This window comes from Hemicordylus capensis, chromosome 5, assembly GCF_027244095.1.
Source record: "Hemicordylus capensis ecotype Gifberg chromosome 5, rHemCap1.1.pri, whole genome shotgun sequence".
NCBI lineage: Eukaryota > Metazoa > Chordata > Lepidosauria > Squamata > Cordylidae > Hemicordylus > Hemicordylus capensis.
This window is the reverse complement of record NC_069661.1, coordinates 219,487,875-219,515,523: the sequence shown is the minus strand read 5'-3', so window position 1 is coordinate 219,515,523 and position 27,649 is coordinate 219,487,875. Positions and strand designations below refer to the sequence as shown.

The following is a 27,649-nucleotide window of genomic DNA, read 5'->3' as shown; positions in this document are numbered from 1 at the left end:
TACCTTGGCTCTCATTGGCTGGTGGGTGGACACGTGAGAGGGCAGCTGCTGTGTGTTTGTTTGCCATTGCTGCTGCTGCCGGGAGCTCTCTGGGGCTAATTTTTAAGCAAGCAGCCCTCGCTGCCTTGAGCATATCAATCCAAGCATAGATAATATCAAAGCTAACAAGGTTTGTGCATTGGATGCTACTTGGTACACCTCTGGTTGGGGAGATGGTGGAGGGTGCACCTCCTTGGTGCATGAGCCTCCTCCCCATCCTGCTTCTTTGCAGTGCAAAATGGAGGGCAAACAACTCTCTTCAATGCTGCTCACAATTGCCTCTCTTGGACATGGCATGAAAGGGCTAGAGCTCTTTTCCCCCCCGGTGGGCATCCATCTAAGGGCTAAAGTAAAGGAATCCATTTCCCTAGAGAGGCAAATGGGAGGAAAGGGAGGGGCTGAGCAGGAAGTCTTCCTCTCCCGCTGCCTTGCTTGCTTCCTCCCTCCCTCCCGGGTGAGGCTCAGGCGGTCTCCTCTGGCAGCTGCGGAGTTCCACGGGCGCATGAGTGAGCGAGCAGGAGTTCCCGGACTGTAGTGGCTGGATGGGGAGGGAGGGAAAAGAGAAAAGACCTGGGGTAAGGAGTGAATGGGGTGAATCCTAGCAGGGAGGAAATGGAGGGAACCGGCAGCTGCCACTTGGGAGGAGCAACAGCGATGAGAAGAGAGGCGAGAGTGAGCCCTCTTTCCCCCATTTCGCCCCCTCTCACTTTCCTTTCCCATCTCTCTCTCTCTCTCCCGGATGCCTTCATTCCTGCACTCAAAGGAGCTCAAGGGAAGCCTGTGGGTGGGGGGATTATGCAGGGCGGAAAGCAGGCTAGGCTCCTCCACTGTGCAGGACTCCCATGATAGAACCACCAAACAGCCCCCACCCCAAAATTTATCCTCCAGCTTTGGCATGTGCCTCTTTTTTCCTGCAAGGGGAAGGCCTAGGAGTGAGCTGGAAGCAGCCATATATCCTTGGAAAGGGGGGTGTTCCCAACCCCTCCCCCTTAACCACAAGATGTGCATTCCCCCCACCCCATTTTGCTGGGTGCCCCAAACCTATTGGCTTAGGTCTGGCCCTAGGGTTCTTGGTGTTCTAGGCTAAGTATGATTTTGGTGCCCTCAGCTTCCCTGCACATTCGGTATACAGTATATGAAAGGTGAGAAGTTATTTTGCTTTTTCAAAGAATTTGTAAATTGGGAGGAAAAGCCTACTCTCCTCCTTTTGTTTTTAAGATTTATTTTTTTAAAAAAACCTTCAGAGTGTGGTTCCCATTGCAATTCAACATTCACAGAAAAAGACTTTAAAGCTAATATTACAGAACAGGCTTGCAATACGGAGAGAGCTCTTCAGAGATCCTTAATGGTGCTCACCTAGCACCCTATTACACTCAAGAGAAATGTCTGAGCCACTTTCAGGGCCTGGAAATGATAAACTAAATGAGACAGAGGGGTTGATGTATCAATTGCTGCTTTCCCATGGCACAGCAACAATTTGACTTTGTCCCCACTTTGATTTAAATGTGTACCCAGAGGCGTATCTAGGGAAAATAGCGCCTAGGGCAAGCACTGAAATTGCGCCCCCTGTCCAAACATCTGACACTCATCTTTCAGATAACTTCACCATAATATCAGCTGAAAAATACAAGTCAAGCTTGTTAATCTTTTAATATTTCAAAAACTATTCAGCAGTAGACGTAGCCAGACAAAAAAATGCTGGAAAACTACAAATTTCAGTATGCTGGGGCTCATGAAATACCCAAATACTATGTGGAGGTGTACTTGGAAAACTAAACAGACGTGCCTGTCTAATTCTCTACTATGCATTGTAGCATCACTATTACATAAGTTTTAAAATTAAATGGAGAATTGGACTTTTCCCAGATACTCTGAAAATAATTAAAGGATATGCAGAGTAAACCGTGTCACTGCTTGGAATATATTCTAGTATTTCAGGAAGACAGTTAAAATGAGAGAAAGAGAGCAAGAAACTCCCAGTGGGCCTTAATACTAAGGATTTCACACTGATTCAAAGACAAACTCACCATTAATAGCCATATTATTAAGACATCACATTTAACTCACTTATCACAAGAAGCAAAGTAAGAGCAAATTAATGCAATCCTAGCTCATAAGTTTCAGCTCAGTATTCACAAGCCCTGGTTCTCTGTACATAGTGCCAATCTGAATATGTGTACAGTGTCTTATATCATATTAATTTTCTTTAAAAAACTTTTTACCTGGAGCCCCTTTAGGGGGCTTTCTAAAGGCCGTGGGGGCATGGGGGGTTGCAAAGTTTCCCCCTCCCCCCCGCTGGCCTCTAGGGCCTCGCAGGGACAATTTGAGCATGTGCGGTGGCCATTTTTAAAAATAATCTTTTTAAAAAAAAATGGCCGCTGAAAATAAAATGGCCACCGCGCATGCTCAAATGGCCTCTGCAAGGCCTGGCATGGCCTAGGGCCTCACAGAGGCCATTTGAGCATGTGTGGTGTCCATTTTGTTTTTGGCAGCCATTTTTTTTTTAAAAATTAATTTTACAAAATGGCGCCCCCCTTCAAGTGGCACCCGGGGCACGTGCCCTGCCTGCCCTACCCTAGATACGCCCCTGTGTGTACCTCAGATGTCAAAGAGTGTGGTGAGTGTGCATTTTGCAATGCAGAAAGCCAGTGTGGTCTAGTGCTAAGAATGTTAGAGTAGGATTGGGGAGACCCAAGTAAAAATCCTCACTATTTCTCTCAGCCAAGCCTGCCTCACAGACTTGTTATGAGGATAAACATAACCATGTACACTACTCTGAGCTTCTTGAAGGAAAAGTGAGATATAACTGTTAATAAAATCTCCTTGCTGTTATTCCCAGACTCCCATGCAATGCCCATCTTATTTGGGTGTACATAGATTGTATCAACCTTAGCGTTTTATCAGAATATGTGTGTGCACACACCCAGAGTGAGACAGACAGATACATTCTTCTGCACCTGAAGGATCCTTCCAAAACAAGGAGGGAAAAGTGGGCTTCCATCTGCCACCCTAAACACAGAAGCCTACACACATTGCCACTAGTCTCTGCAAAGCACCTACCCCAGCCCAAGTTCACCTGTATCTGTCCACGATCTTCCATTTCTCTTCTAGACCCCAAGTCAACCAATGCAATCCATCTCTTCCCATTGAGTACCCTATCTCCCCCCGCCACCCCTTTACAAATTCTATCTGTTACAATGGGGGTTCCCCAAACTTGCATCCTCGGATGTTTTTGAACTTGATCTCCCATAATCCCCAGCCTCCTCTCATTCTGTCCCTTTCCTTTTTCTTGTAATAAAGCTGATCTTTAAAGTATACAAGTAGCCTGCAAAAATTAATTGGCATTTTCCAACACAGAGGTTCTTCTCCAATGGGTCCCCAGATGCTGTTGGACTACCACCCCCATCATTCCCAGCCACAGTGACAATGGCTAAGGATTATTCCTACAATAGCATAAAAGAAGCTGAAATCAAGACATTCTCTTCCCTGCTTTTATACTCAAAATCAATCAAGTATGTGATCATACTTGTTTGAAAGTCAGCAAAGACAAATATTATTCCAAACTGTTATCGCTGTTATTTATTCCAAACTGGCTATTGTAGGAATATTAATGTCTGATTAAAAAGTGGTAGAGCCATTATGGGATGTAACTAATGTAGCTTTTATGTTTGAACTGTAGGTGCAGGATGTGTTTTTACCTCAGTCTTTGAAAGCATACTGAGACAATCCTCTCCATTATTTTTATTTTATATCAGGTATATTAAATACTGTTTTTTAAGTGTTCAGAAATAATGTCTTAAAGGTGCAGAAGAGGGCAAGATGATCAGGGGCCTGGAGCACCTTCCTTATGAGGCAAGACTACAGCATCTGGGGCTTTTTAGTTTGGAAAAGAAGCAACTACAGGGAGACATTATAGAGGTGTATAGAAGTATGCATGGAGTGGAGAAAGTAGACAGAGATGAATTTTTCTCCCTCTCTCACAACACTAGGGGTGTTCATGGAACTGGGAAGCCTGGTTCAATTCAAATAGAACCGGACTCGAACAAAACTGGGCCTGGTTTGGTTCTGTGCATGTCAAGCCTGGCCCCAGTTCAGCTTGAGGCTGAACCCATTCGGGCCCGGCTTGAAGGGCTTTCCCCCCTAAATGTAAAAATAATATATATATTTAAACTTACAGCAGGGTCTGGTAAGCTCTGGCGGGGGAGTGGGGGCTGCCGCAGCCATGGAGACCACCTGCCCCGGCCCCGAGCTGGCCCGGGGGGTTCGGCTTGAAGTTGGGCTGAACCTAACAAAACTGGGCCCTGTTTGGCTTGAGAGCGAGCCATTGAACAGGCCTGGCTCGATGGTGAACCAGCTTGATCTCGAGCCAGTTCGCACATCCCTACACAGCACTAGAACTAGGGGTCATCCCATGAAACTGAAGGCCAGAAAATTTAGGACTGACAGAAGGAAGTACTTTTTCACACAGATAATGATTAATCTATGGAATTCTCTGCCATGGGATGTGGTGATGGCCACTGGCTTAGATGGCTTTAACAATGGCTCAGAGGACAGGTCTATCAATGGCTATTAGTCTGGTGGCTATAGACCACCTCCAGCTTCAGGGGCAAGACGCCTCTAAATACCAGAGGAGCAACAATAGGAGAGAGGCATGCCCTCACCTGTGGCTTCTCAGAGGCATCTAGTGGGTCACTGTGTGAAACAGGATTGCTGGACTAGATAGGCCTTGGGCCTGATCCAGCTGGGCTGTTTTATGTTCAACAGCATTCATATTTATAATTAGAATGTTCAACAACATTAGAACATTCCAGCAGCCAGGCTCCAGAAGTCCATGTGAGAGGTGGGGTTTTGGGGCTTCTTGCTTAAAAAGGACTGGGGCAAGCTGGAGACAGCAAGGAGGGGGCTTGCTGAGAGGCTGGGGTCTGTTCTTTTATCAGCAGAAGTTCCCTTGCTTGAGCTTGCTTGATGCACAGTCCCTTGCTTGATGCACAGCCACTGGAGCAGGCTGCCTGCAGGTGGCCGCCGAAGCCAGCCACCAAAGAGGGCCGGCCTTTGGTGGTGTCCCTTGGGGGGTGGCACTGAGGGCTGAGGACAACCTATTGTCTTGGACTGCTTGTAGGAAGACTCCTACTCACTTCATTGTTGCTTGTACTTAGTTAGGCCTGGTACAGGTATGTGTTTTGAGTTGAACAGAGGTGGGGAGGTGGGGGACGACTCTGAGGCAGCAATACCCGTGATGGTGGGGAATCAACAAAGATATGGCATCGGTAGACCAGTGGCCCATTACAGGGGAAGGGAATTCAGAAATTTAATTGCTGTTTCCTCTTCCAGCAGGCCTACCATCTCTTTGACCATGGAGAGCAATGCCAACCACCTGAAGAATCACCATTATACTTAATTCTCTAAGCCAGCCACCAGCCATGCGTAGGGATGTGGCAATGCTATGCATGCTGGCAAGGGAGGCACCTGATTGGCTGGGCGCCGGTTGGCTGCTGTTGGCAGTGAGGAGAAGCAGGTGAGGCGACAACAGGCCCAGCCATGTTGGGGAGGCGGCGGCAGTGGGCCTGGTCACGGGGGTGGGGAGATGGCGGCTGCGGTGGCAGGCCCGGCCACGGGGGCAGGGAGATGGTGGCAGTGGGGAGGCGGCAGCTGGGGCGGGCCTGGCCGCGGCAGGAAGGTGGGGGCGAGCCCGGCCGCGGTGGGGAGGCAGCAGCAGTGAGGAGGCAGCAGCGGGCCGGTTGCCAGCGTGAGGAAGCAGCGGCAGAAGGAGAGGGAATGGGCTGGCTTGAAAGCTGGCCAAAAATGGGGCGGGGCGGGGCGTCAGAGATGCCTGGTGGAAGAGGGCACAGACGTTCTGTGCCGGGTCTGCTAGTCTCATCTTATTACTCTGTAATGCCAGGTCAGTTCAAAAGAAATCTGAGGTAGTCCATGACTTGATTATGGATGAAGGGGCTGACTTGGTATGTATTACGGAGACCTGCTCGGGAGAGGCTAGTGGTCCGGTTTGGTCCCAGCTTCTCCCAGATGGTTACTCCATGATGGAGCAGGTGAGAGGATGTGGGTGCGGAGGTGGGGTGGCTGTGGTCTATAAGAATACCATCTCCCTTACCAAGATCCCTGTCAGGGAGTTGGCCTATATTGAATGTTTGTACCTGAGTCTAGGAACCAGGGATAGACTGGGACTTCTGCTGGTGTACCCATCACCACACTGCCCAGTGGAGTCCCTAACTGAGCTGAGAGAGCTGGTTGCTGAGTTTGCATTGGAGTGGCCCAGGCTGTTGGTGGTGGAGGACTTCAATGTTCATTTGGGGACTGGGTTGTCAGTATTGGCTCAAAGGTTCGTAGCGGCCATGTCATCTGTGGGCCTTGGTCTTTGGACTGACACATGATGCTGGTCACATGCTCAGTTTGGTCTTTTGCTCTGATCAGGGTGGTGTTCCGTGGGTGGGGACTCCTGTCATCTCCCTATTGTCATGGATGGATCACCATCTGGTTAAGGTAGAACTTGCAGTCACGACCCACCTCTGCAGGGGTGAAGGGACTATTAGATTGGTCCTCCCAAGGAGGTTATTGGATCCAATAGGATTACAAGAAGCCCTAGAAGGGTTTAGGGTTGGCTCTGCTGGAGATTCTCTCGATGCTCTGGTGCAAACAGGGAATAATGAAATCACTAGAACTCACACAATCGCTCCTAAGCGTCCTCTCCAATTTGCTTTAAAGACAGCCCTGTGGTATTTGGATGAACTACAGGAGCTGAAGCAGCGAGGTAGACAACTAGAGGGTCTGGTAAATATCATAAATGCTTCTCTGAGGGAGGAAAGGATGCCTCCTTGTCTTAAGGAGGCTATTATCAGACCACTTTTGAAGAAACCCGCAATCGATCCCTCGAAGTTAGCTAATTACAGACCTGTTTCTAATCTTCCGTGGTTGGGAAGGTGATTGAGCAGGTGGTAGCATCTTAGCTCCAAGCAGTTCTGGATAACGCAGATTATCTAGATCCATTTCAAACTGGCTTTTGCGTGGGGTTGAGATTGCCTTGGTCGGCCTGATGGATGATCTCCAACTGGATATTGACAGAGGGAGCATGACTCTGCTGATCCTTTTGGATCTCTCTGCAGCTTTCAATACCACCAACCATGGTATCCTTCCGGACCACCTGAGGGAGGTGGGATTGGGTGGCACTGTTTTACAGTGGGTCTGTTCCTACCTCTCTGGTAGATTCCAGATGGTGTTGCTTGGGGACTGTTATAACACCGATTTTAAAAGAACGGCACTGGTTGCCAATGTTTTCAGGTGAAATACAAAGTGTTGGTTACAGCTTGGGCCCAGGGTTTTTAAGAGAGCACCTTTTTTGTCATGATCCCTCCCACCTGTTAAGGTCTTCTGGAGAAGTCCAGTTACAGTTGCCACCGGCTCATTTGGTGGCAACCCTGGACTGGGCTTTCTCTTTGGCTACCCCGAGACTTTGGAATATGCTCCCTGCTGAAATAAGAGTATCTTCTTCTCTGTTTGTTTTCAGGAAGACCCTTGAGTCATCTGTTCTTGCAGGCTTTTAATTAGAAATAATCTTAATAATTTGTTTTAATAACTGTTTTATGCTATTGTTTTTATTGTGTTTTGTGGATTTTAATCTGTGACTTTTATACTGTTTTAAATTTTGTATACCGCCTAGATATATCAGGCAGAATAAAAATATGATAAATAAATATGGCTATAACAACACTTGTAAGAAGTTTTCATTGGTTCTTGTTAATGTATGTATTTCCCCTTTATGCCAACAGAACTAGATTAAGAAACAATGGATTACTTTGGAAAATTATATTGTCAAATTCCTATTTGCAATCACATTTTATTTTGTGGGGTGATTTAAATGTTATATTGGGGAAGGATGATCATGAGTTATATGCTAAATATAGTCTGGTACTTCTTTATTAACACATATATCTAAAGATCAATTTTGCAATTATGCCAGACTCTGTCTACATCAGACAGTTAACTTGACTGGACTTGTATTTACTCAATGGGGCTGTTAAAATGATCACCCAGGAGAGCGTACCTTTTGGAGGAGCCATGGTTCATCCACACTAGATTATATATTAGTATCTCAAGTTGTTTAAACTAATATTTACTCCTATAGGATTGAGCCCTGTTTGGATAGTGATCATTTTCTTGTCCTGTTATCCTTTAAATTTGGATCGCTTTTCGATCTCTCTGTGGCTTTTCATACCATCAACCATGATATCCTTCTGATCGCCTGAGGGAAGTGGGATAGGATGGCACTGTTTTACAGTGGTTCTGCTCCTACCTCTCTGGAAGATTCCAGATGATACAGCTTGAGACTGTTGTTCTGATAAGCAAGAACTGAAGTGTGGAGTCCCACAAGGCTCCATACTGTCTCCAATGCTTTTAAAGATCTACATGAAACTGCTGGGAGAGATCATCAGGAGATTTGGTGCTGGGAGTTAATAGGCTGATGACACCCAGATCTACTTCTCCATGTCGACCTCATTAAGAAATGGCATATCTTTCCTAAATGGCTGCCTAGAGACAGTAATGGACTGCTGGATGAGGGATAACAAACTGAAGTTGAATCAAAATAAAACAGAGGTACTGACTGTGGGGGACCAGGATCTGAGAGATGGTTTAGATCAGCTTTTTCTGGATAGGGTTGTACTCCCCCTGCAAGATCAGGTACGTAGCTTGGGAGTGCTCCTGGACCCAAAGCTCTCCCTGGTTTCTCAGACTGAGGTGGTGGCCAGGAGCGCTGTTTATCAGCTTTGTCTGATAAGTCAGCTACGCCCGTTTCTAGAGGTGAATGACTTTAAAACAGTGGTTTGCTGGTAACCTCCAGGCTTGACTACTGCAATGCACTCTACGTGGGGCTGCCTTACTACGTAGTCTGGAGACTACAGTTGGTACAGAATGCGGCAGCCAGATTGGGCTCTGGGACAACATGAAGGGACTACATAACACCAGTTTTAAAAGAACTGCACTGGCTGCCGATATGTTTCTGGGTTGAAATACAAAGTGCTGGTTCTTACCTATAAAGCCCTTAACAGCTTGGGTCCAAACTATTTAAGAGAGCACCTCCTGTGTTATAAACCCTGCCTCCTGTTAATGATCTTCTGGAGAGATCCAGTTACGGTTACCACCAGCTCGTTTGCTGGCGACCCAGGACCGGGTTTTATTTATTTATTTGTTTATTTGATTTATATACTGCCCTTCCAAAAATTGCTCAGGGCGGTTTACATCAAAATAAAAACAATTAAAATCAATTAAACAATTACAATCATTTAAACAATAAAATAATTTAAAACCAACATTAAAAATTTAAATCCATAAATCTAATTAAAAGCCTGGGTGAATAAATGTGTCTTCAGTGCCTTTTTAAAAGTTGCCAGTGATGGGGAGGCTCTTATTTCAACAGGGAGCCCATTCCAAAGTCCAGGGGCAGCAATGGAGAAGGCCCGTTCCCGAGTAGCCGCCTGCCGAGGCCTTTCTCTGTGGCTTTGCAATATGCTCCCTGCTTAAATAAGAGCATCTTCCTGTTTCATTTCAGGAAGAACCTCAAGACTCTCTTGTTTTTGCAGGCTTTTAATTAGAATTGATTTTAATATTTCTAAAAACTTGTTTTAATAACTGTTTTATTCTATTTTTATTGTGTCATGTATTTTAATTTGTGACTTTTAAATATTGTAAATTTTGTACACTGCCTAGAGATGTACATAGCAGGTGGCATAAAAATATGACAGATAGATAGATAGATAGATAGATAGGCCAGGGAGATCCTGAGGTTAGTTCTTATACTGATACTGAGTTAGAACCTAAACCCCCACGAGTAAGATGGAGTGTACAGTTAGTGACCAACATGGCTAATTTATTGTATTCTGAACCGTTTATGAGACTGTGTTCCTTATTGCTGGCTGCAGACTCCTGTAGTGCTTCCTTGGATTTTTAAAAATAACTTATGGAAATAGTTGGGCAGGTTGAGAAATCTCCTTCCTGGCTCAAAAGCTCTGAGTCATGGTTTGATAGAGAATGCTTAATGGCTAAGAAATCCTTGCTGAAATATTTTAGATTATATCAGGAAGGGAGATCTAGGGATGTGCACAAAACTGGCAAAGTCGGTTCAGTTCAGATCCAAACAGGATTCAAGCTGACTCAGCCCGTTCCAGTTCTGTGCAACATTGAACCAGACCTGGTTCACGTTCAAACCAGAGGCGTAACTATAGGGGGGGCAGGGGGGCACATGCCCCGGGCGCCATCTTTTCTGGTCACGTGGGGGGCGCCGCCATGACAAAAAAAATTTTTTTTTTGTTAATGCAAATGTTTCCTGCTCAGTGCAGCAGCGCTGCAGCAGTCAAGGGAGCGCGTCGGCGCCCCCTCCCCCACGAGCGGTCTCTTCCACGCCGCCCGCCCCCCCTTGCTTTGCTGGCGCCTGGCGGCCAGTCAGTGGCCTGGCTTGGTGGCGGTGGGCACTTGTGAGGAAAAACCTAAGTATAATGTAGTATGTTGGGGGGGCGGGGGGCCCGGGGGGCGCCATTTCAGTGCTTGCCCCGGGCGCCGTTTTCCCTAGTTACGCCTCTGGTTCAAACTGAGCTGGTTTGAGCTCAAACTGAGCTGGTTCGAAGGGGCTTAGAGTCATACTGGTAAAGGGCAAGGGAAGGGGGCTCTCCTAAAGGTAGATGGGGTGGGGAAATGTAAGAATTTACCTTAAAAGCTTCCATTGTGGGTGTCAGTGAAACTTCCAGAGCTGCCAGCTCCATAGCCTCAGGATCTGATACAAATCCTTGGATGGTAACTGGAAGCTTGGCAGATATCTGTCTGGGCAATCTGGGTCCATCAAACATTTTCTGAATCAGGCTCTTCTGCCTAGTTGTAGCCTAAGTTCATATACATTCACAATAACATTTAAGAGTGAACTGGGACTGGAAGGTCTGTGTTAATAAGTAGGGGGTGGACAGACTTCTTGCCACTTCCCTGTTCTCCTATATAACCAGCATCCCGCCTCCCTGAAACTAAATAGGCAGTAGGTGGTAGCATCAAGAGCCTGAGGTTAGATCCCAGGGGAAACCCTAGAACATCCTCATCATTCCCTTTTCCTCGCTCCTATGCAAATAATATCACACACTCCCCACACTCCAAATCAGGAGCTGGCAGCTTGCCAATGAGTCAGGGAGTTGGGAGGGGAGAGCCAAGAGCAGGTTGTTTCCCAGCCAAAGCACCCCATAGACATTTGTCCCCCCTTTCCCCCGCTCAACGCCCCTGTGCAGGGGTTCTTAGATGGGTCCCCAGATGTTGTTGGACTATAACCCCATCCACAATGGCTACACAGGAAGATAGGAACTGTAGTCCAACAACATGTGTTGGACTACATACATATCCCTCTGCTAACTGAGCAAAAAGGCACCTTTTAAAGTGGTGATTCTCTTATCTGGTGGGCCACTGTGTGAAACAGGATGCTGGACTAGATGGGCCTTGGGCCTGATCCAGCAGGGCTGTTCTTATGTTCTTATAATTAGCAGGGGGAGCAATTGGCCCTATCCAGCCCCAGCACAGCATCCCTCCAGTGGCTGTTACTGGTATCTGCCTTATGTTTCTTTTTAGATTAGGAGCCCTTTGGGGACAGGGGGACCATTTTATTTATGCACTATTTATTTTTCTATGTAAATTGCTTTGTGAACATTGGTTGAAGAGTGATATATAAATATTTGTCACCGTAGTAGCAGTAGGTAATAGTAGCAGTAGGTAATAGTAGCAGTAGGTAGTAGTAGTAGTAGTAGTAGTGGATCCACATTTCAGAACCCCAGACGTAGTATACTGTGCGCTATCCTAATCACTGGCATAAGGCAGGGCTCTTCAAGACACAGGATTTCAGAGCCTGGCCATTTGTGTTCCTTCTTTTTTCTTATTCCAGCTGGGGGCACTGTTGCTCAGGGCTCACCATCCTGTGTGGAAAGAGTGATGAACAGGGTTGGCTTCAAGCAGTTCTTATTTTTCTCCCCAGCAGTTTGAGGAAGATGTCAAAGAGAAGTGGAAGAGGAATTCCTGACATGCTAGTTCCACCTTGGGACTCTTGACTCTGTCATTTGACCCACAGGAAACACAGTTGTTTCAGTATGTGATGTTGGGTTGAGGGGTGGGGGATGGGAAACGGAGGCAGAAGCAGGAGCAGAGCTGTGTGGGATACGATGCAATGCTTTCTCAAGCCTAAGGGAGGGGAGGAACTTGGACAAATCCACAGTCTGGAGAGATGGTGGAGCTAGATCATATTTGTAGGGAGAGCAAACACAGAGAGGGGATTCAGTTACTGGGCCCACACAAAATAGGGGCAACCTTTCTCATAGAGAAGTCCCATAAATTAGAGTTCTTCCATCCTCATGTCTTTTCCCTTCATGCAACTCATGTTCCAAAATGTATGTGGCAGCTCATGTACTTTGATGAAGCTGTAGCTCAGTGGCAGAGTGCCCGCTTTGCATGCAGAAGGTTCCAGATTCAATCCCTGGCATCTGCAGGTAGGGCTGATAAAGACCTGCACCTCAGACCCTGGATTCAGTGTGATAATCCCTGCTAACTGGGCAAAGAGGCACCTTATACCCAGAGGCGTAACTATAGGGGGGGCAGGGGGGGCACGTGCCCCGGGCGCCATCTTTTCTGGTCACGTGGGGGGCGCCGCCATGACCAATTTTTTTTTTAATTTTTTAAAATTTTTTGTTAATACAAATGTTTCCTGCTCAGTGCAGCAGCACTGCAGCAGTCAAGGGAGCGTATCAGTGCCCCCTTCCCCACGAGCGGTCCCTTCCGCACTGCCTGCGCCCCCCCCCATTGCTTTGCTGGCGCCTGGCAGCCAGTCAGTGGCCTGGCTTGGCGGCGGCGGCGGGCGCTTGTGAGGAAAAACCTAAGTATAATGTAGTATGTTGGGGGGGCGGGGGGCACGTGGGGGGGGCGCCATTTCAGTGCTTGCCCCGGGCACCGTTTTCCCTAGTTACGCCTCTGCTTATACCGTGGTGATTCTCTTTATTTAGCAGGGGGAGAGTAACTGGCCCTATCCACCTCCAGCACAGTACCTCCAGTGACTGTTGCTGGTGTCTATCTTGTGTGTTTTTTAGAATGTGAGCCCTTTGGGGACAGGGAGCCATCTTATTTATTTATTATTTCTCTGTGTCAACCACCCTGAGCCATTTTTGGAAGGGCAGTATAGAAATTGAATTATTATTAATAACAACAACACCACCAGATATAACTGTAGTCGAGAAGAAAGAAAAACAAGTGAAAATAATCGACATAGCAATACCAGGGGATAGCAGAATAGAAGAAAAAGAAATAGAAAAAAATCACAAAATACAAAGATCTACAAATTGAAGTTGAAAGGCTGTGGCAGAAAAAGACCAAAATAACCCCAGTGGTCATTGGCGCCCTGGGTGCAGTTCCAAAAGACCTTGAAGAGCACCTCAACACCATAGGGGCCACAGAAATCACCATCAGCCAATTACAAAAAGCAGCTTTACTGGGAACAGCCTATATTCTGCGATGATATCTATAACAATTGACAATAAAATTCAGCCATCCCAGGTCCTTGGGAAGGACTCGATGTCTGGATAAAACAAACCAGTCAATAACACCTGTCTGACTGTGTAAACAAGAAATAATAATAATAATGACCCAGATGGACCAATGTTCTGCTCAGTAGAAGACAGCTTTTGTGCATATTCTCCATCATATTCTCCCTTCATTTGCATCTGAACATGCTCTGGGAGCACTTAGAACCCAAGTATAAGGCGGTGAAAAGGAAAGTAAGTGAAGTGTGCCATCAAGTCAATTGCGACTCCTAGTGCCCACAGAGCACTGTGGTTGTCTTTGGTAGAATGCAGGAGGGGTTTACCATTGCCTCCTCTCACACAGTATGAGATGATGCCTTTCAGCACCTTCCTATATCGCTGTTGCCCAATATAGGTGTTTCCCATAGTCTGGGAAACAGACTAGCGGGAATTCGAACTGGCAACCTTCTGCTTGTTAATCAAGTATTTCTCCGCTGAGCCACTTAAGGTGGGAAAAGGAAAGTATATACTGTGTTTACCCAAATAGAAGACAACCCTGAATTTAAGATGACCCCTTTAAAAAATAGAAGTTAAGTACAGTTTATAACTGCATTTACCCAAAAGGAACAGCATTCTGAATTTAAGCTGACTCTCCAACTTCTAACATCAAAGAATTTAGAAAAAACCTAGTCTTGGATTCAGGTAAATAACGGTGCTGGCCACTGTCCGCCGCTCCAGGAAGCAGTGCGCTGTGGCCTGGCTGGACCTCGCTAATGCCTTTGGATCCATCCCACACCGCCACATCTTTGACACCCTGGCAGAGTTTGGCATGCCAGAGGAATTCCTGGGCCTGATCTGGGAGCTCTACGAGGGGTGCACCACCACCGTGCGAGCAACAGAAGGGGAAACCCCAGACATCAACTTACGTTCAGGAGTCAAGCAAGGCTGCCCGCTCAGCTCCATCATCTTCAACCTGGCCATGGAGCCACTCCTCCGCCACATTGCCAACGGGCCGGGGGGCTTCTGCCTCTACAACAAGAAGGTCAGCATGCTGGCCTATGCGGATGACCTGGTGCTCGTCGCAGAAACTCCAGAGGAGCTCCAGGCCATGCTCAACGCCGCCTCTGCTGCCGCTGACTGGATGGGCCTCAAATTCAACGCCGGGAAATGTGCCTCACTTCATGTCAACGGGAGTCCCCAAGACAGAGTCCTGCCAACCCGCTTCACCATCCAGGAAGACAGCATGGCCAGCCTCATGGATGGAGAAACGTACCGCCACCTAGGGACGCCCACTGGCTTCCGAGCAAAGCAGACCCCCGAAGCCACCATCCAGGCCATCGTTGCAGACGCCAACAAGCTCGACACCTCACTGCTCGCCCCCTGGCAGAAGATCAACGCGCTGAATACCTTCCTGCTCCCAAGAATCTCCTTCGTCCTGAGAGGCTCAGCCGTCGCCAAGGTACCCCTCAACAGGGCCGACCGGTCCATCACAGCCATGCTGAAGAAGTGGCTCAGCCTCCCCAAGAGGGCCACCAACGACATCCTCCGCGTGCCCCAGAAACAAGGGAGCGCTGGGACACCTAGAATGGGGGACCTCTGTGACCTGTCTGTTGTCACCCACGCCTTCCGCCTGCTGACCTGCCCCAACGACACCGTCAGGCCTTGGGTGCCTTGGGTGCCTTCAACACTGTAGCACAAAAGAGATGGGCCAGAGACCCTTCCGAGGAAGACCTGGCCACATACCTGAGCGGATGTCTGGAGGGAGAGTTTGGCCATGATGGAGGAGACTTTGCCACCCTCTGGACCCGCACCAGGAATGCCACCAGGAGGCTGCACAAACGCATCGGCTGCCAGTGGGCCTGGGATCGAGGGGAGAGAGAGCTGAAGGTGGCACTGATCCGTGGAGACCCCCCAGAACTGAAGATGTTTGCCACCCGGGACAGGAGATACCTGGAGAGCACCCTCAGATCGACGATCCGCGAAAAATATTGCAATGACCTGAAGCGGAAACCAGACCAGGGTAAGGTTTTCGAAGTTACCTCGCAGTGGGACGCCAGCAACCATTGGGTGCCTTGGGTGCCTTGGGTGCCTTCAACACTGTAGCACAAAAGAGACGGGCCAGAGACCCTTCCGAGGAAGACCTGGCCACATACCTGAGCGGATGCCTGGAGGGAGAGTTTGGCCATGATGGAGGAGACTTTGCCACCCTCTGGACCCGCGCCAGGAATGCCACCAGGAGGCTGCACAAACGCATCGGCTGCCAGTGGGCCTGGGATCGAGGGGAGAGAGAGCTGAAGGTGGCGCTGATCCGTGGAGACCCCCCAGAACTGAAGATGTTTGCCACCCGGGACAGGAGATACCTGGAGAGCACCCTCAGATCGACGATCCGCGAAAAATATTGCAATGACCTGAAGCGGAAACCAGACCAGGGTAAGGTTTTCGAAGTTACCTCGCAGTGGGACGCCAGCAACCATTTCGTGACTACACGCGCTTTGCAGACTGGCGCTTTATACATCGCGCCCGCCTCAACGTGGTCCCCCTGAATGGAGCAATCAAGACAGGAGGCACAGGAGACAAGTGCTGCCGTCGCTGAGGCCACCCCAATGAGACTCTACCCCACGTACTGTGCTGCTGCCCACCCCACTCAGCTGCTTGGCAGCACCGGCACAACGCAGTGCTGTACCGCCTGGCCAAGGCTATCCCTGCCTCCAAAGGCACCCTTTCTGTCAACCGAGCCGTGCCCGGGACAGGCAGCCAGCTGCGGCCTGACATTGTGGTCCAAAATGAGGAGAAGAAGAAAATCATCATGGTTGATGTCACCATCCCCTTTGAAAACCGGAAAGTAGCCATGACGGATGCCAGAGAGAAGAAGCACCAGAAGTATGCCCCACTCGCACAGGCATTCAGGGAGCGAGGCTATGAGGTCTCTGTCCATGCCCTGCTGGTCGGGGCCCTGGGGGGCTGGGACCCCGCCAACGAGCCAGTCCTGAGAGCCTGCAGCGTGGGCAAGCGCTACGCAAAGCTCATGCACAAACTGATGGTGTCTGACGCCATCCGGTGGTCCCGAGACATCTACATAGAACACATCTTGGGACACTGCCAGTACCAGGAGCCAGCTCGCCCCCCTAACATCCCAGGGAGGGAACTGGGCCAGCCCGCTCCCCTAACCCAAGAGGGGAGGGGCCACTGAGCACTCAAAGGAATGGCTTGCCCTCCTAAATCCCAGAGGAGGGGAGCCACCCATACGGCTTGCCCCGCTACGCCCATGGGGGGCAAGCCAGGCCACCTCATCCCACGGGGGAACGACTCGCCCTCCTAAAACCCAGAGGAGGGGAGCCACCTACAGCTTGCCCCGCTACGCCCACAAGGGGGCAAGCCAAGCCACTGCATCCCACGGGGAAACAGCTCGCCCTCCTAAAAACCCAGAGGAGGGGAGCCACCTACGGCTTGCCCTGCCACGCCCACGGGGGGCAAGCCACCACACACTCCACCCTACCTTGGTAGATAGGAGCTCCACCAGAGCTGAGGACAAGCCCAGCGAGGTTTCTTTTTTCCCCTGCAGGAGGATGCCTGACCACCTGGAAACCCCCAGAGGACACCCCGGACGATGTGCCACCCCCCACCCACAAGCTGAGACCGGGTTCCCCCGCTCTCCTGGCTTGGACTCTATCCTGGACTCTGTCCAGATCCACATACACGTGGAGCCGAAGGAGGACTTGCATACATTGGCGATGCCTTGCAACTCGCGACTAACTCAGATGGACACTTATTTTCTTATGGCTGTTTTGACTTGCATGTATGTATGTACGTATGTATGTAACCTCCCGCTTTGGGATCGTGATCTATAGCATATCTGCATGCTAAACGAACCATGCCAGCACAGTGGCTGACCACGCCAGGAACTCCTGCTGACAACATCCCTGGAGGACCCCCTGGACCTGGAGAAGACCCTCCGCCGTCAAGGACCCACGCCCAGAGGCTGCAATTGGCAGAAGAAGACTGGCACGGCCCTGCCGGCCACATGCAAGGTGAGGCTGGGATTCGTCCCTCCCTTGGACCTTTTGGACATTCCTCTCACTGGACTATTTTAACTGGATTCTACCCAAACCTGTAAGGACTTGCATACAGTGATGTATTCTCTCTGCCTTTGCAACCACACATTCGTTAGTACGCGGCCGTGTTTTATCGGGAAACTCTATTCACTATTGCTTTTGTAAACCATATGTTAAACTTTCTCTAATAAAAGTCAATCTGTAATATCCAGTTGACAAAGCTTAATTAATACCAGGCCCAGCACTAGCATTTGTTTACAATGCCAGAGTTCCACCCTGGAATTATACTAGGAGTGTTTTCAACATTCCATCATTATAAGCCCTAACATTCTATTGCTTATAAAGCCAAAAGTATCTGCCCAATCCCTCTGAAACTGGGCACACATCAACTAAGGGGCAAGGGACACCTCCAAATTTGGTGCAAATCCGTTGCAAAATGGCTGGGTTTTTAACTCCTAAAAAGAGGTTTCAAAGTGCTGGCAATGTTTTTTCACCACAAATAATGTATATTTTTAAATATTTAGTGAGGCTCTACACATGATCAATGTGTGGAGCTGAGGAGGGGTCAGTGGGAAGAGTGGGCTTAGCCACTGGAAGTCCCAGGATGTCCTGCGTGAGGTGTGTGGGGCATTCTGGGGAGACCCCCGAGGTTGGGAGGCTTGTTGTAGCCTCCCGGTCAGGGGTCTACTCGTATGTCACCGTAGTGAGGAGCCACTCTGTGCTGGCACATGATCAGTAAAATGGATCAGTGGTTGGCAGCCTCTTTGCACTAGACCACCACTCAATCTGGGCCACCCCAGCACCCCACAAGTGGCTTTAAGGTTTTTCTCCATAGGGAAGAATGGAGGTTTCAGCAGCCCCATAACTGCACTTGGGGGGTGCTGGGGTGGCCCAGAGCGAGGGTGCCAACCACCTCCATGGGTTGCTAACCCATGGGGTACTGGGTTTTGTTGTTTCTGAAGTGTTCTGAGTGTAGATTCTTTGGTAGCATATAAGATTTTCAATGACAAACTATGAATCCACTCTCATTGCTAACCTTAAAGACACATAAACTTCAAATATCACTTAAAAACCAGCCTTTTGCCCAATTCCTTTCAAATAATTCTGATAACTTACTTGCCCACCTTGGAAACTACCACCCACCACACTCCACTCTAGGACACCCCTTTCTCCCCGAGGTGAAGCTATACATTTGCTGCAATCCTCATTATTCTCTATGAGGAATTCCAAAATAAATTTAAAATTCACCAATAATCAGAGGAGTGTCTGATTGCCTTGGAACTTTGTGGATAGTAGGCAATCCTGGTTGTCTACCACCTACCCACTTTTGTGGCCCTAGGTGCTCCACAATAGGGGATACGGGCTGGTTTGGGTCCTATTATACCCTATGAGAAAAATAATTAAAAATATTTCAATTATTCATAAAAATTCATAGGGTTGTATGATTGCTTCAGGGTTTGCATGGTTGTTGGCACCCATGGGTGCTCCACAATAAGGAATAATGGGCTGGTTCGAGTGCCATTATATCCTATGAGAAAAATAGAAATAATTTTCAAAAATTCATAAAAAATCGTGCGAGTGTCCGATTGCTTTCGGGTTTGGGTGGCAGGTACCCCTGGGTGCCAGCTACCATCCTACCAATTTTTGGGTGTCTGAACCAGTTCTAACCAGTTCTAACCAGTTCAAATCGGTTTGAACCACTTTGAATTCGAACCGAACCGGGGGGAGGTTCAAGCAAAACCAAAACCGAACCACCCCCTCCTGGTTCAAACCTGGTTCGAGTTTGAACTGAACCGGGCAAACCGGTTTCATGCACATCCCTATCTAGGACCATAATGATTGATTGATTTTTAGAGCATGAGTGAAAATATAAAGCATTTTAACTCTCATCTTAAACTGAAGATTTTTGGATTACTGATATATAAATAAATTAAAGGGCTCTTGAAACAAGTTCAGAACACATTTTCCTCACCGTGAGTGCTAAATAAATGTGGTGCAAAAATGCATGTCTCTTTTCTCTGGACAGTGTTCATATTTCAGAATGAAAACTTATGATTAGGAGTGGAAGAGCAGTGTAGAGAGAAGCTGCATAGCTCTTTTGCCTGTGGCTTTTCTCTGTGTGAAGAAAAATATCAGGGCACCCTGTACCTTTTCTTCCACAGATAGAAAAGCAGTTGCAGAAAGGATTTTGAGCAGACAAGTCAAATAAAGAAATGATTTTGAGCAGGTAAGTTCAATAACCTCAAAATGGGAAAAGGGTTAAGCAACCCCTTTTCCTGCCACTCTTCTACTCCTAATCACAGCCTCCAAAAGCTGCTTCTCATTAAAAAAAATTTTTTTAAAAAAAAAATGTGTGAAGGCTAGGGGATACACAACCACATATTTCATATAGTTTGGCATGAGTGATTAGAAAGAAGAGGCATCCAAATATATCCCTCTCCAAGGTATATACTGAATGCCTGCAGGAAAATGGGATCACTCCTGCTTGCCACAGTCTTTGGAGGTCATGCATTTACACATGGACAGTTGTTCATGCATAAGGTTCCTGCACATGACATGGATGATCCAAGAGCTGATCAGCCAAGAGCTGGCCTGCACATGATGCTGCGCCATTTAGGAGCCTTCTTCTCGTGTGACCACCCATTAGATCCTGGTCACCTCTACAGACATTCAAGCTGTGACAACTTGGGATCTTCCTAATCTGCATCATCTTTTCTCCACAGCCCCTACTTTTATTTCATGTTGTGTTAAAGAAATAGATGTGTTATTCACACAAGCTCCAAATCACTTAATTGGCAGCATCAGGGAAAAGGAGGACACAACATTCTGAAAACTTCTCTACCGCCTACTTAATGCAGGAGTTCTCAAACTGTTGGACTACAGCTCCCATCAGCCCATGCCACAATAGCCGAATCAGGAGTTCTCAGATTTGGGTTCCTAGCTATTGTTGCCCCCAAGAGGAAGATGGGAATTGCAGTCTAACAACATCTGGGGGGAGCTATGTTTGAGAATCCCCAACTTATTGTATTGGCTTCCTATGGGAAACTCAAGGACTAAGATGGACAGAAATCCATTTTGCCCCATCTCACAAAGAAAATGATTTGGATTTACAAGTTCCCTCTACCTCTTCCTCCTCAAGCATACTGGGTAAAACTATAGACCAGCTAGGGCTGCAAACCAAAGCAGAAGAGATACTGGGCAAAGATACTCAAAATACTGGGGAAAGAGGCCCCTTTTAAAAGTGGCGATTCTCCGTATTGAGTGGGGGAGAACAACTGGCTCTTTCCAGCCCCAGAACAGCATCCCTCCAGTGGCTGTTGCTGGTGTCTCTTATGTTTCTTTCTTTTCATTGTGAGCCCTTTGAGGACAGGGATCCATCTGGTTTATTTATTATGTCTCTATGTAAACTGCTTTGGAAACTTATGTTGAAAAGTGGTATATAAATATTTGTAGAAGTAGTAAATCCGCTGAATTTTGTGTGGGATTTGCTTATGAATAAATGTGTGTGGGTTGCATTGCTCTTTTCAACACAAACTGAGCATTAGAGAGCAAGTTGCAACACTGTGGGTTTTCCAGGAAACAGCCAAAGAGCATTTGCACTCGGTTGGTAACATACACAAATGGTTTCCTCTGTCAACCTGAACACATGAGAAGGAACCAGGAGGAAAGGGTGGAGTCACAGCCGTGTGTAGTCCTTTGGGGTGCTTCCTACATCTTTCTTAGCTACAGTTGCACTGAAGTCACTTTAATTCTGAGGAAACAAAAGGGGGAAGAGAAACTGTCCGCTGCCCTACAGCTAGGGCTGACTTCGTGACAAGACTTCGCCATGGATGCCTGTCCCACCAGTAAGTCTGATCTTAAAGAAATATAGACTAGGTCTTTATTATGCTGCCTTTTTTATATTCATGCTTTGGGGCCCCAGAAGGATCTATCTCACCAGCCTGTAGAAGGGAGAAATGGAACAGGAGATGTTCTGGGCATCTGGGTAGGATTTTAAAGTTTGCTGATCTTGTTGAAGCTTTCTTTACTCCTAAGGTATTTACGTCCTGTCTTCCATGACTGAAGTCAAGGTGGTGTGTTTGGAATTTCAAGGGGTTTCCCATCCAGATCTTGACCAAACCCAGGCCTGCTTAGCTTCAGCAAAGTAGCTGCTGTATATGTCTTTAGGCTTTCTAGCCTTCCTAAGGTATTTGTGTGCTAAAAGGGGGCAGATCCAGCTCTGGTGTCACTGTCATTTCAGTCAGAGTCATTTATCTTTGGCTATAATTCTGTGCACATTTACATGGGCGTAAACCTCACTGAAACCAGTGAAGCTTACTTCCAAGTCGGGCCACATACTTTTAGTAGATTTGAAGTAGATTGTTACTTCCCTCCCATCCCAACTATTTTTCTTTAGGTCCCCTCCTCACCCCTTCTCTTGTACTGGTAAAGGGGAATCCTTACCGGACTCCCTTCTACCGGTGCAGTCTCGACCCTACCCCACCCCAAACTGGGCTTGAATTTGAGCAGAACCAGGCCCGGTTCAGGTGTGCACAAAACCGGACTGGACCTGGTTTGATTTGAGTCTGGTTCAAAACAACCCAGGTTTTCCAGTTTTGTGCACATCCTTATGCACAGCCATACACACCCTGTCTGTACCATGTATTTGAGGGAACTGTATCCAGGTTTACTTTTATAATGAACCCGTGTGTAGAATCCAGAGAAGAGAGTGATGGTATGCAAGGACAAGACAGTGGAGTTGAATCAGGAATATTAACAGTTTAATGAGACAGATATTATTTACAGAGAGGCAAGTGCAGTCTGCCTTCAGTGCTCTTGCTGCTGGCTGTTTGTTAGCCCCACCTCTTCTCCAGGACTAGAATAAAATTAACTAACCATTCAAAAGCTGGCCTGGATCAATGAATTGATTAACCAAAAACTCCACACCATGTCATTCACACAAAAGCATGCCTACACATATCATGTAATGTCTGAATAGGGCTATTGATTGACACACAGCAGGTCTGGCCTGTGCTACTCACTGCTACTAGAATAGGGTGGTCAGTTCAGTGCCAAGGTCAGAGACACAACTTGAATAACTGTGTAGAAGAGGGACTTTCAGGAGGATAAATTTGACATGCAGGGATGAGAAAAGCCACAACTGTTGAAATGTTCTCTTGACACAACTGTTGCAAGAGGAGATCTGTTAATCTGATCAGCTACACCAGAAGTTGTAGCACAGATGTATATGGAAAAGATCACAGTTATTGCCTTTATATCACCCAGAGATTTATATATGGGGTGATATACAAATGCTTTAAATAATAAATACATGCATAAAGAAATAAACCTCTGTCCAAAGGAGGAAAGCATTTCTACTGCCCTAATGCAGGAATCATCAGCCACCTAATGGCACAGTGGGGAAATGACTTGACTAGCAAGCCAGAGGTTGCTGATGGGATCTGATGGGAGGTTGCTGATGATAAGCTGATAGGATCTGAGCTGTTGGTAACTGACCAGGAGAGGGATCTTGGGGTCGGGGTGGACAGCTCGTTGAAAGTGTTGACTCAATGTGGCAGCTGTGAAAAATGCCAATTCCATGCCAGGGATCATTAGGAAGGGGATTGAAAATAAAACGGCTAATATTATAATGCCCTTATACAAAACAATGGTGTGGCCACACCTGGAGTACTGCGTACAATTCTGGTCACTACATCTCAAAAAGGACGTTGTAGAACTGGAAAAGGTACAGACGAGGGCAACCAAGATGATCAGGGGCCTAGAGCACCTTTCTTATGAGGCAAGGCTACAGCACCTGGGGCTTTTTAGTTTAGAAAAAAGATGACTGTGGGGAGACATGATTAAGGTCTATAAAACCATGCATGGTGTGGAGAAAGTGGACAGAGAGAAATTCTTCTCCCTCTCCCATAACACTAGAACCAGGGGTCATCCCATGAAATTGATTGCCGGGAAGTCTAGGACCAACAAACAGAAGTACTTTTTCCATACAACACATAATCAACTTTTCTGCCATGAGATGTGGTGACAGCCAACAACCTGGATGGCTCTAAGAGGGGTTTGGATAACTTCATGGAGGAGAGGTCTATTATCGGCTACTAGTCGGAGGGCTAAAGGCCACCTCCAGCCTCAAAGGCAGGATGCCTCTGAGTACCAGTTGCAGGGGAGTACCAGTAGGAGAGAGGGCATGCCCTCAACTCCTGCCTGTGGCTTCCAGGGGCATCTGGTGGGCCACTATGCAAAACAGGATGCTGGACTAGATGGGCCTTGGGCCTGATCTAGCAGGGCTGTTCTTATGCCAGTTCGAATCCCCACTGGTATGTTTCCCAGACAGACTATGGGAAACATCTATATTGGGTAGCAGTGATACAGGAAGATGCTGAAAGGCATCATCTCATACTGTGTGGGAGATGACAATCATAAATCCCTCCTGTATTCTACCGAAAACAACCACAGGGGTCTGTGGTTGCCAGGAGTCAACACCGACTCGACAGCACACTTTACTTTAATGCAGGAATCAAGTATGGCAAAGGTTCTCAAACTTGGGTCCCCAGATGCTGGACTACCAGTCTCATAGTCCCCAGCCACAATGGTTTTGTTTTTTTTGTTTGTTTTACTATTGTGGCTCAGAATGATGGGAGTTGTCAACAACAACATCTGGGGACCCAAGTTTGAGAATCCCTGAAGTATGGTATTGGTATCCCCTTTACCCCTGATCCTTTCACCTAATATACTTTCCAGAAGAATGGGGGTCTTTCCACAGTAATCCCCCCTCTCTGGATTTAATTACTGGGGAATCCTCCTCAGCTGCACCTTGTCAGTTTTTCGCAAATTTAATGACCAAGTGCTTTTATCCAGATAAACTCTTGGATTGAAATGCTGTTTAGATTATGTTACTTTAGTCTATTTTGCTTGTTAGTTGATTGATTGATTAAAGTTGGTTCCCCAACCCATGCACCTGACGTAAATTATTAACTGGCATATGAGCCCTGTGTATTATGCTACATGTGCTACATAGAGTGTTCATAAATTAGGATGACCAAAACCTTAAAATAATACAGTGGTGGGATATAGATAAGGATTGGTGTGATGGGCATTGGGCAGCCCTACATTGACTCTGGGGCCCTGCCAGGGCTGCTGCAGGGAGGGTGTCTCTTAGCTGCCCATCACTGCCCCACTGCTTCCCCCCCGCCTCTGGCACTCTCCCAAAAAGTGTGGACGTGGGGTGGCAGCATTCCTCCTTACAGCCGTATTCAGCATCACCATGTAAATGGCGTGTGCGCATGCACACAGGTTGATCATTTGTGTGACGATGCTGAACGCTGCAGCCCTGCGCCCACACCTTTTGGGAAAGCACTGGTGGGAGGGGAGCGGCAGAGCAGGAATGGGCAGATAAGAGGCACCTTCCCTGCTCCTTAAAGTAAACCCACCCACCCCGCCCTCTTGGGAGTGCACGGAACCAATTTTGTGAACATTCCTGCTGCGGAATGACTTAAAACTTCAAGATGGTGTCGCTTGCAGACTGTTGTTCTGCAAAGCAAGAACTGAAGTGTAGAGTTCCATAAGGCTCCGTACTGTCTTCGATGCTCTTTAACATCTACATGAAATCACTGGGAGATATCATCAGGAGGTTTGGTGCTGGGTGTTATCAATATGCTGATGACACCCAGATTTATTTTGCATGTTGACCTCATCAGGAAATGGCAAATCTTCCCTAAATGCCTGCTTGGAGGCGGTAATGGGCTTGATGAGGGATAATAAACTGAAGTTGAAACAAAATAAGATGGAAGTACTGCTTGTGTGGGGTTGGGACCCAAGAGATGGTTTAGATCTGCTGGTTCTGGATGGGGTTACACTCCCTCTGAAAGACAAAGTACATAGCTTGGGAGTGCTCCTGGACCCAAAGCTCTCCCTGGTTTCTCAGGTTGAGGTGGTGGCCAGGAGTGCTCTTTATCAGCTTCAGTTATGTCCATTTCTAGAGGTGAATGACCTTAAAACTGTGGTACATATGCTGGTAACTTCCAGACTTGACTACTGTAATGCACTCTATGTGGGTCTGCCTTTGTACGTAGTCTGGAAACTACAATTGGTACAGAATGCAGCAGCCAGATTGGTCTCTGGGACAACATGAAGGGACCATATAACACCAGTTTTGAAAGAATTGCACTGGCTGCCAATATGCTTCTGGGTGAAATACAAAGTCCTGGTTATTACCTATAAAGCCCTTAATGGTTTGGGACCAGGTTATTTAAGAGAGTGCCTCGTTTGTCATGAACCCTGCTGCCTTTTACGATCTTCTGGAGAGGTCCGGTTACAGTTGCCACCAGCTCGTATGGTGGCAACTCAGGACCAGGCTTTCTCTATGGCTGCCCCAGGGCTTTGGAATATGCTCCCCACTGAAATAAGAGCATCTCCTTCTCTGTTTGTTTTCAGACAAGACTTTCCTGTTCTCACAAGCTTTTAATTAGAATTTTAATAATTTTAATCCTTTGTTTTATATTGTTTTTATCATGTTTTATGTATTTTAACCTGTGATTTTAATGTTGGGATTAGTACCACCTAGAGATTTACATATCAGGCGCTATAAAAATATGACAGATAAATAAATAAATAAACCCACTTCTCAGCAGTGCTCTATCCATTATTTCCAATGGGAGTAGCACTGTGTGGCTCCCTAGAAGTGATTTGATGCTCTTTCCTCATCATGCTGCACTGTCAGGGCTGCCTTTTAAATTCTGCAGAAGCAGCCTTTAGCGGGTCCTTCATGTTGATGGAAGGCTGCCCATTACATTGCCTGAGGGAAATAAACCCACAAGAGTTTTCAGCTTGTGTCAACTTTCCTTCAGAAGCAGACATCCAAGGTCCTCAGAGTCTTACGAGGCAAGGCTACATCTGGGTTTTTTTTAGTTTATTAAAAAGCTGACTAAGGGGAGACATGATAGAGCAGAGGTAGGCAATGTGTGGCTCTCCATATGTTGCTGAACTACGACTCCCATCATCCCCAGCTGTAATACATTGTGGCTGAAGATGTTGGGAGTTGTAGTTCATCAACATCCGGAGAGCTGCATGTTGCCTACCTCTGTAGAGGTTTATAAAATTTATAAAATTATCCATGGTTTGGAAATGTTTCTCCCACTTTTGCAACACTAGAACCAGAAGTCATGCCATGAAACTGATCGCCATGGAATTTAGGACAAAAGGAAGAACTTTTTCACACCAGGTATAATTAATCTATGAAATTCTCTGCCGTGAGATGTGTTTCAACACAGAGAGGTCATTCACACAATCAAGAACTGTGCTCTACCCAGGTTTGGGAGCTGTGTGCTCCCAATTTCTGGTTGTGTGGAAGCAAGGTAAGAGGAAAACCTGAGTAGCTTTCCTCCCACCTTGCTTCCACACAACTGAAAATTGGGAGCACACATAGCTCCCAAAGCTGGGTAGAGCACAGTTCTTGATTGTGTGAATGACCTCCTAGTATAGGCTGCAGGAACTTTACAGTGAGAGCTAACCTGAGCGTGATCATGGGGATGATATAAAGGAGAGGCAACAAACTTCAAATGCAAAATGCTTAACAATTATTGAACAATCAGAACATACATTCTCATATGTGAAATTAATAGAATAGACATTTAATAGAACAACACAAAAAAGCAATGCATTCAATAATGCTCATTGAAATGAATGGAATAAACCATAGAGTTTTAACAGACGTGACTCCTAGCGAGTCTCCTTGGTGATAAACTAGCTGCTTAATGTGCCAGTGCTACATGGGAATCGTTTCTAAGACAGGCAGAGTTAACTGACACAGGGAATGATAAATCAGAGAAACAGACAAGTTAGAAAAGGAAGGGATAGGGAAATGTTGAGATGTTTGCCGTGGACAATGTCTCAGTTCCTTGGGGCATGCTTGTCTATGTTTGAATGTGTCTATGTACTGCCTTGGAGGTGGAGTCACAGTTTGACTGCTCTTCACTTGCTGACTTAAATTCATACTGAGAGGTTCTCCCTCTCTCTGCATAAGAG

At 47.2% G+C, this 27,649-nt stretch overlaps 2 protein-coding genes across 3 annotated transcripts in view; one reads left to right on the top strand and one right to left on the bottom strand.

The window, feature by feature from the left end:
• Positions 1-27,649, bottom strand: part of RAC2 (Rac family small GTPase 2) — a 206,188-nt gene that overhangs the window by 35,146 nt on the left and 143,393 nt on the right. The gene's annotated exons all lie outside the window — the stretch shown is intronic.
• CYTH4 (cytohesin 4) overlaps positions 1-27,649 on the top strand; it is a 135,582-nt gene that overhangs the window by 46,697 nt on the left and 61,236 nt on the right. The window contains exon 1 of one of the 2 annotated variants that reach the window (XM_053252399.1): positions 21,358-21,474. The exons of the other annotated variant lie outside the window; for it this stretch is intronic. Within the exon in view, the coding sequence (XP_053108374.1) occupies positions 21,456-21,474 (19 nt within the window). The 5' untranslated portion in view covers positions 21,358-21,455. Of the gene's footprint in view, positions 1-21,357; positions 21,475-27,649 lie in introns of those variants that run through there. 2 annotated transcript variants of the gene reach the window in all.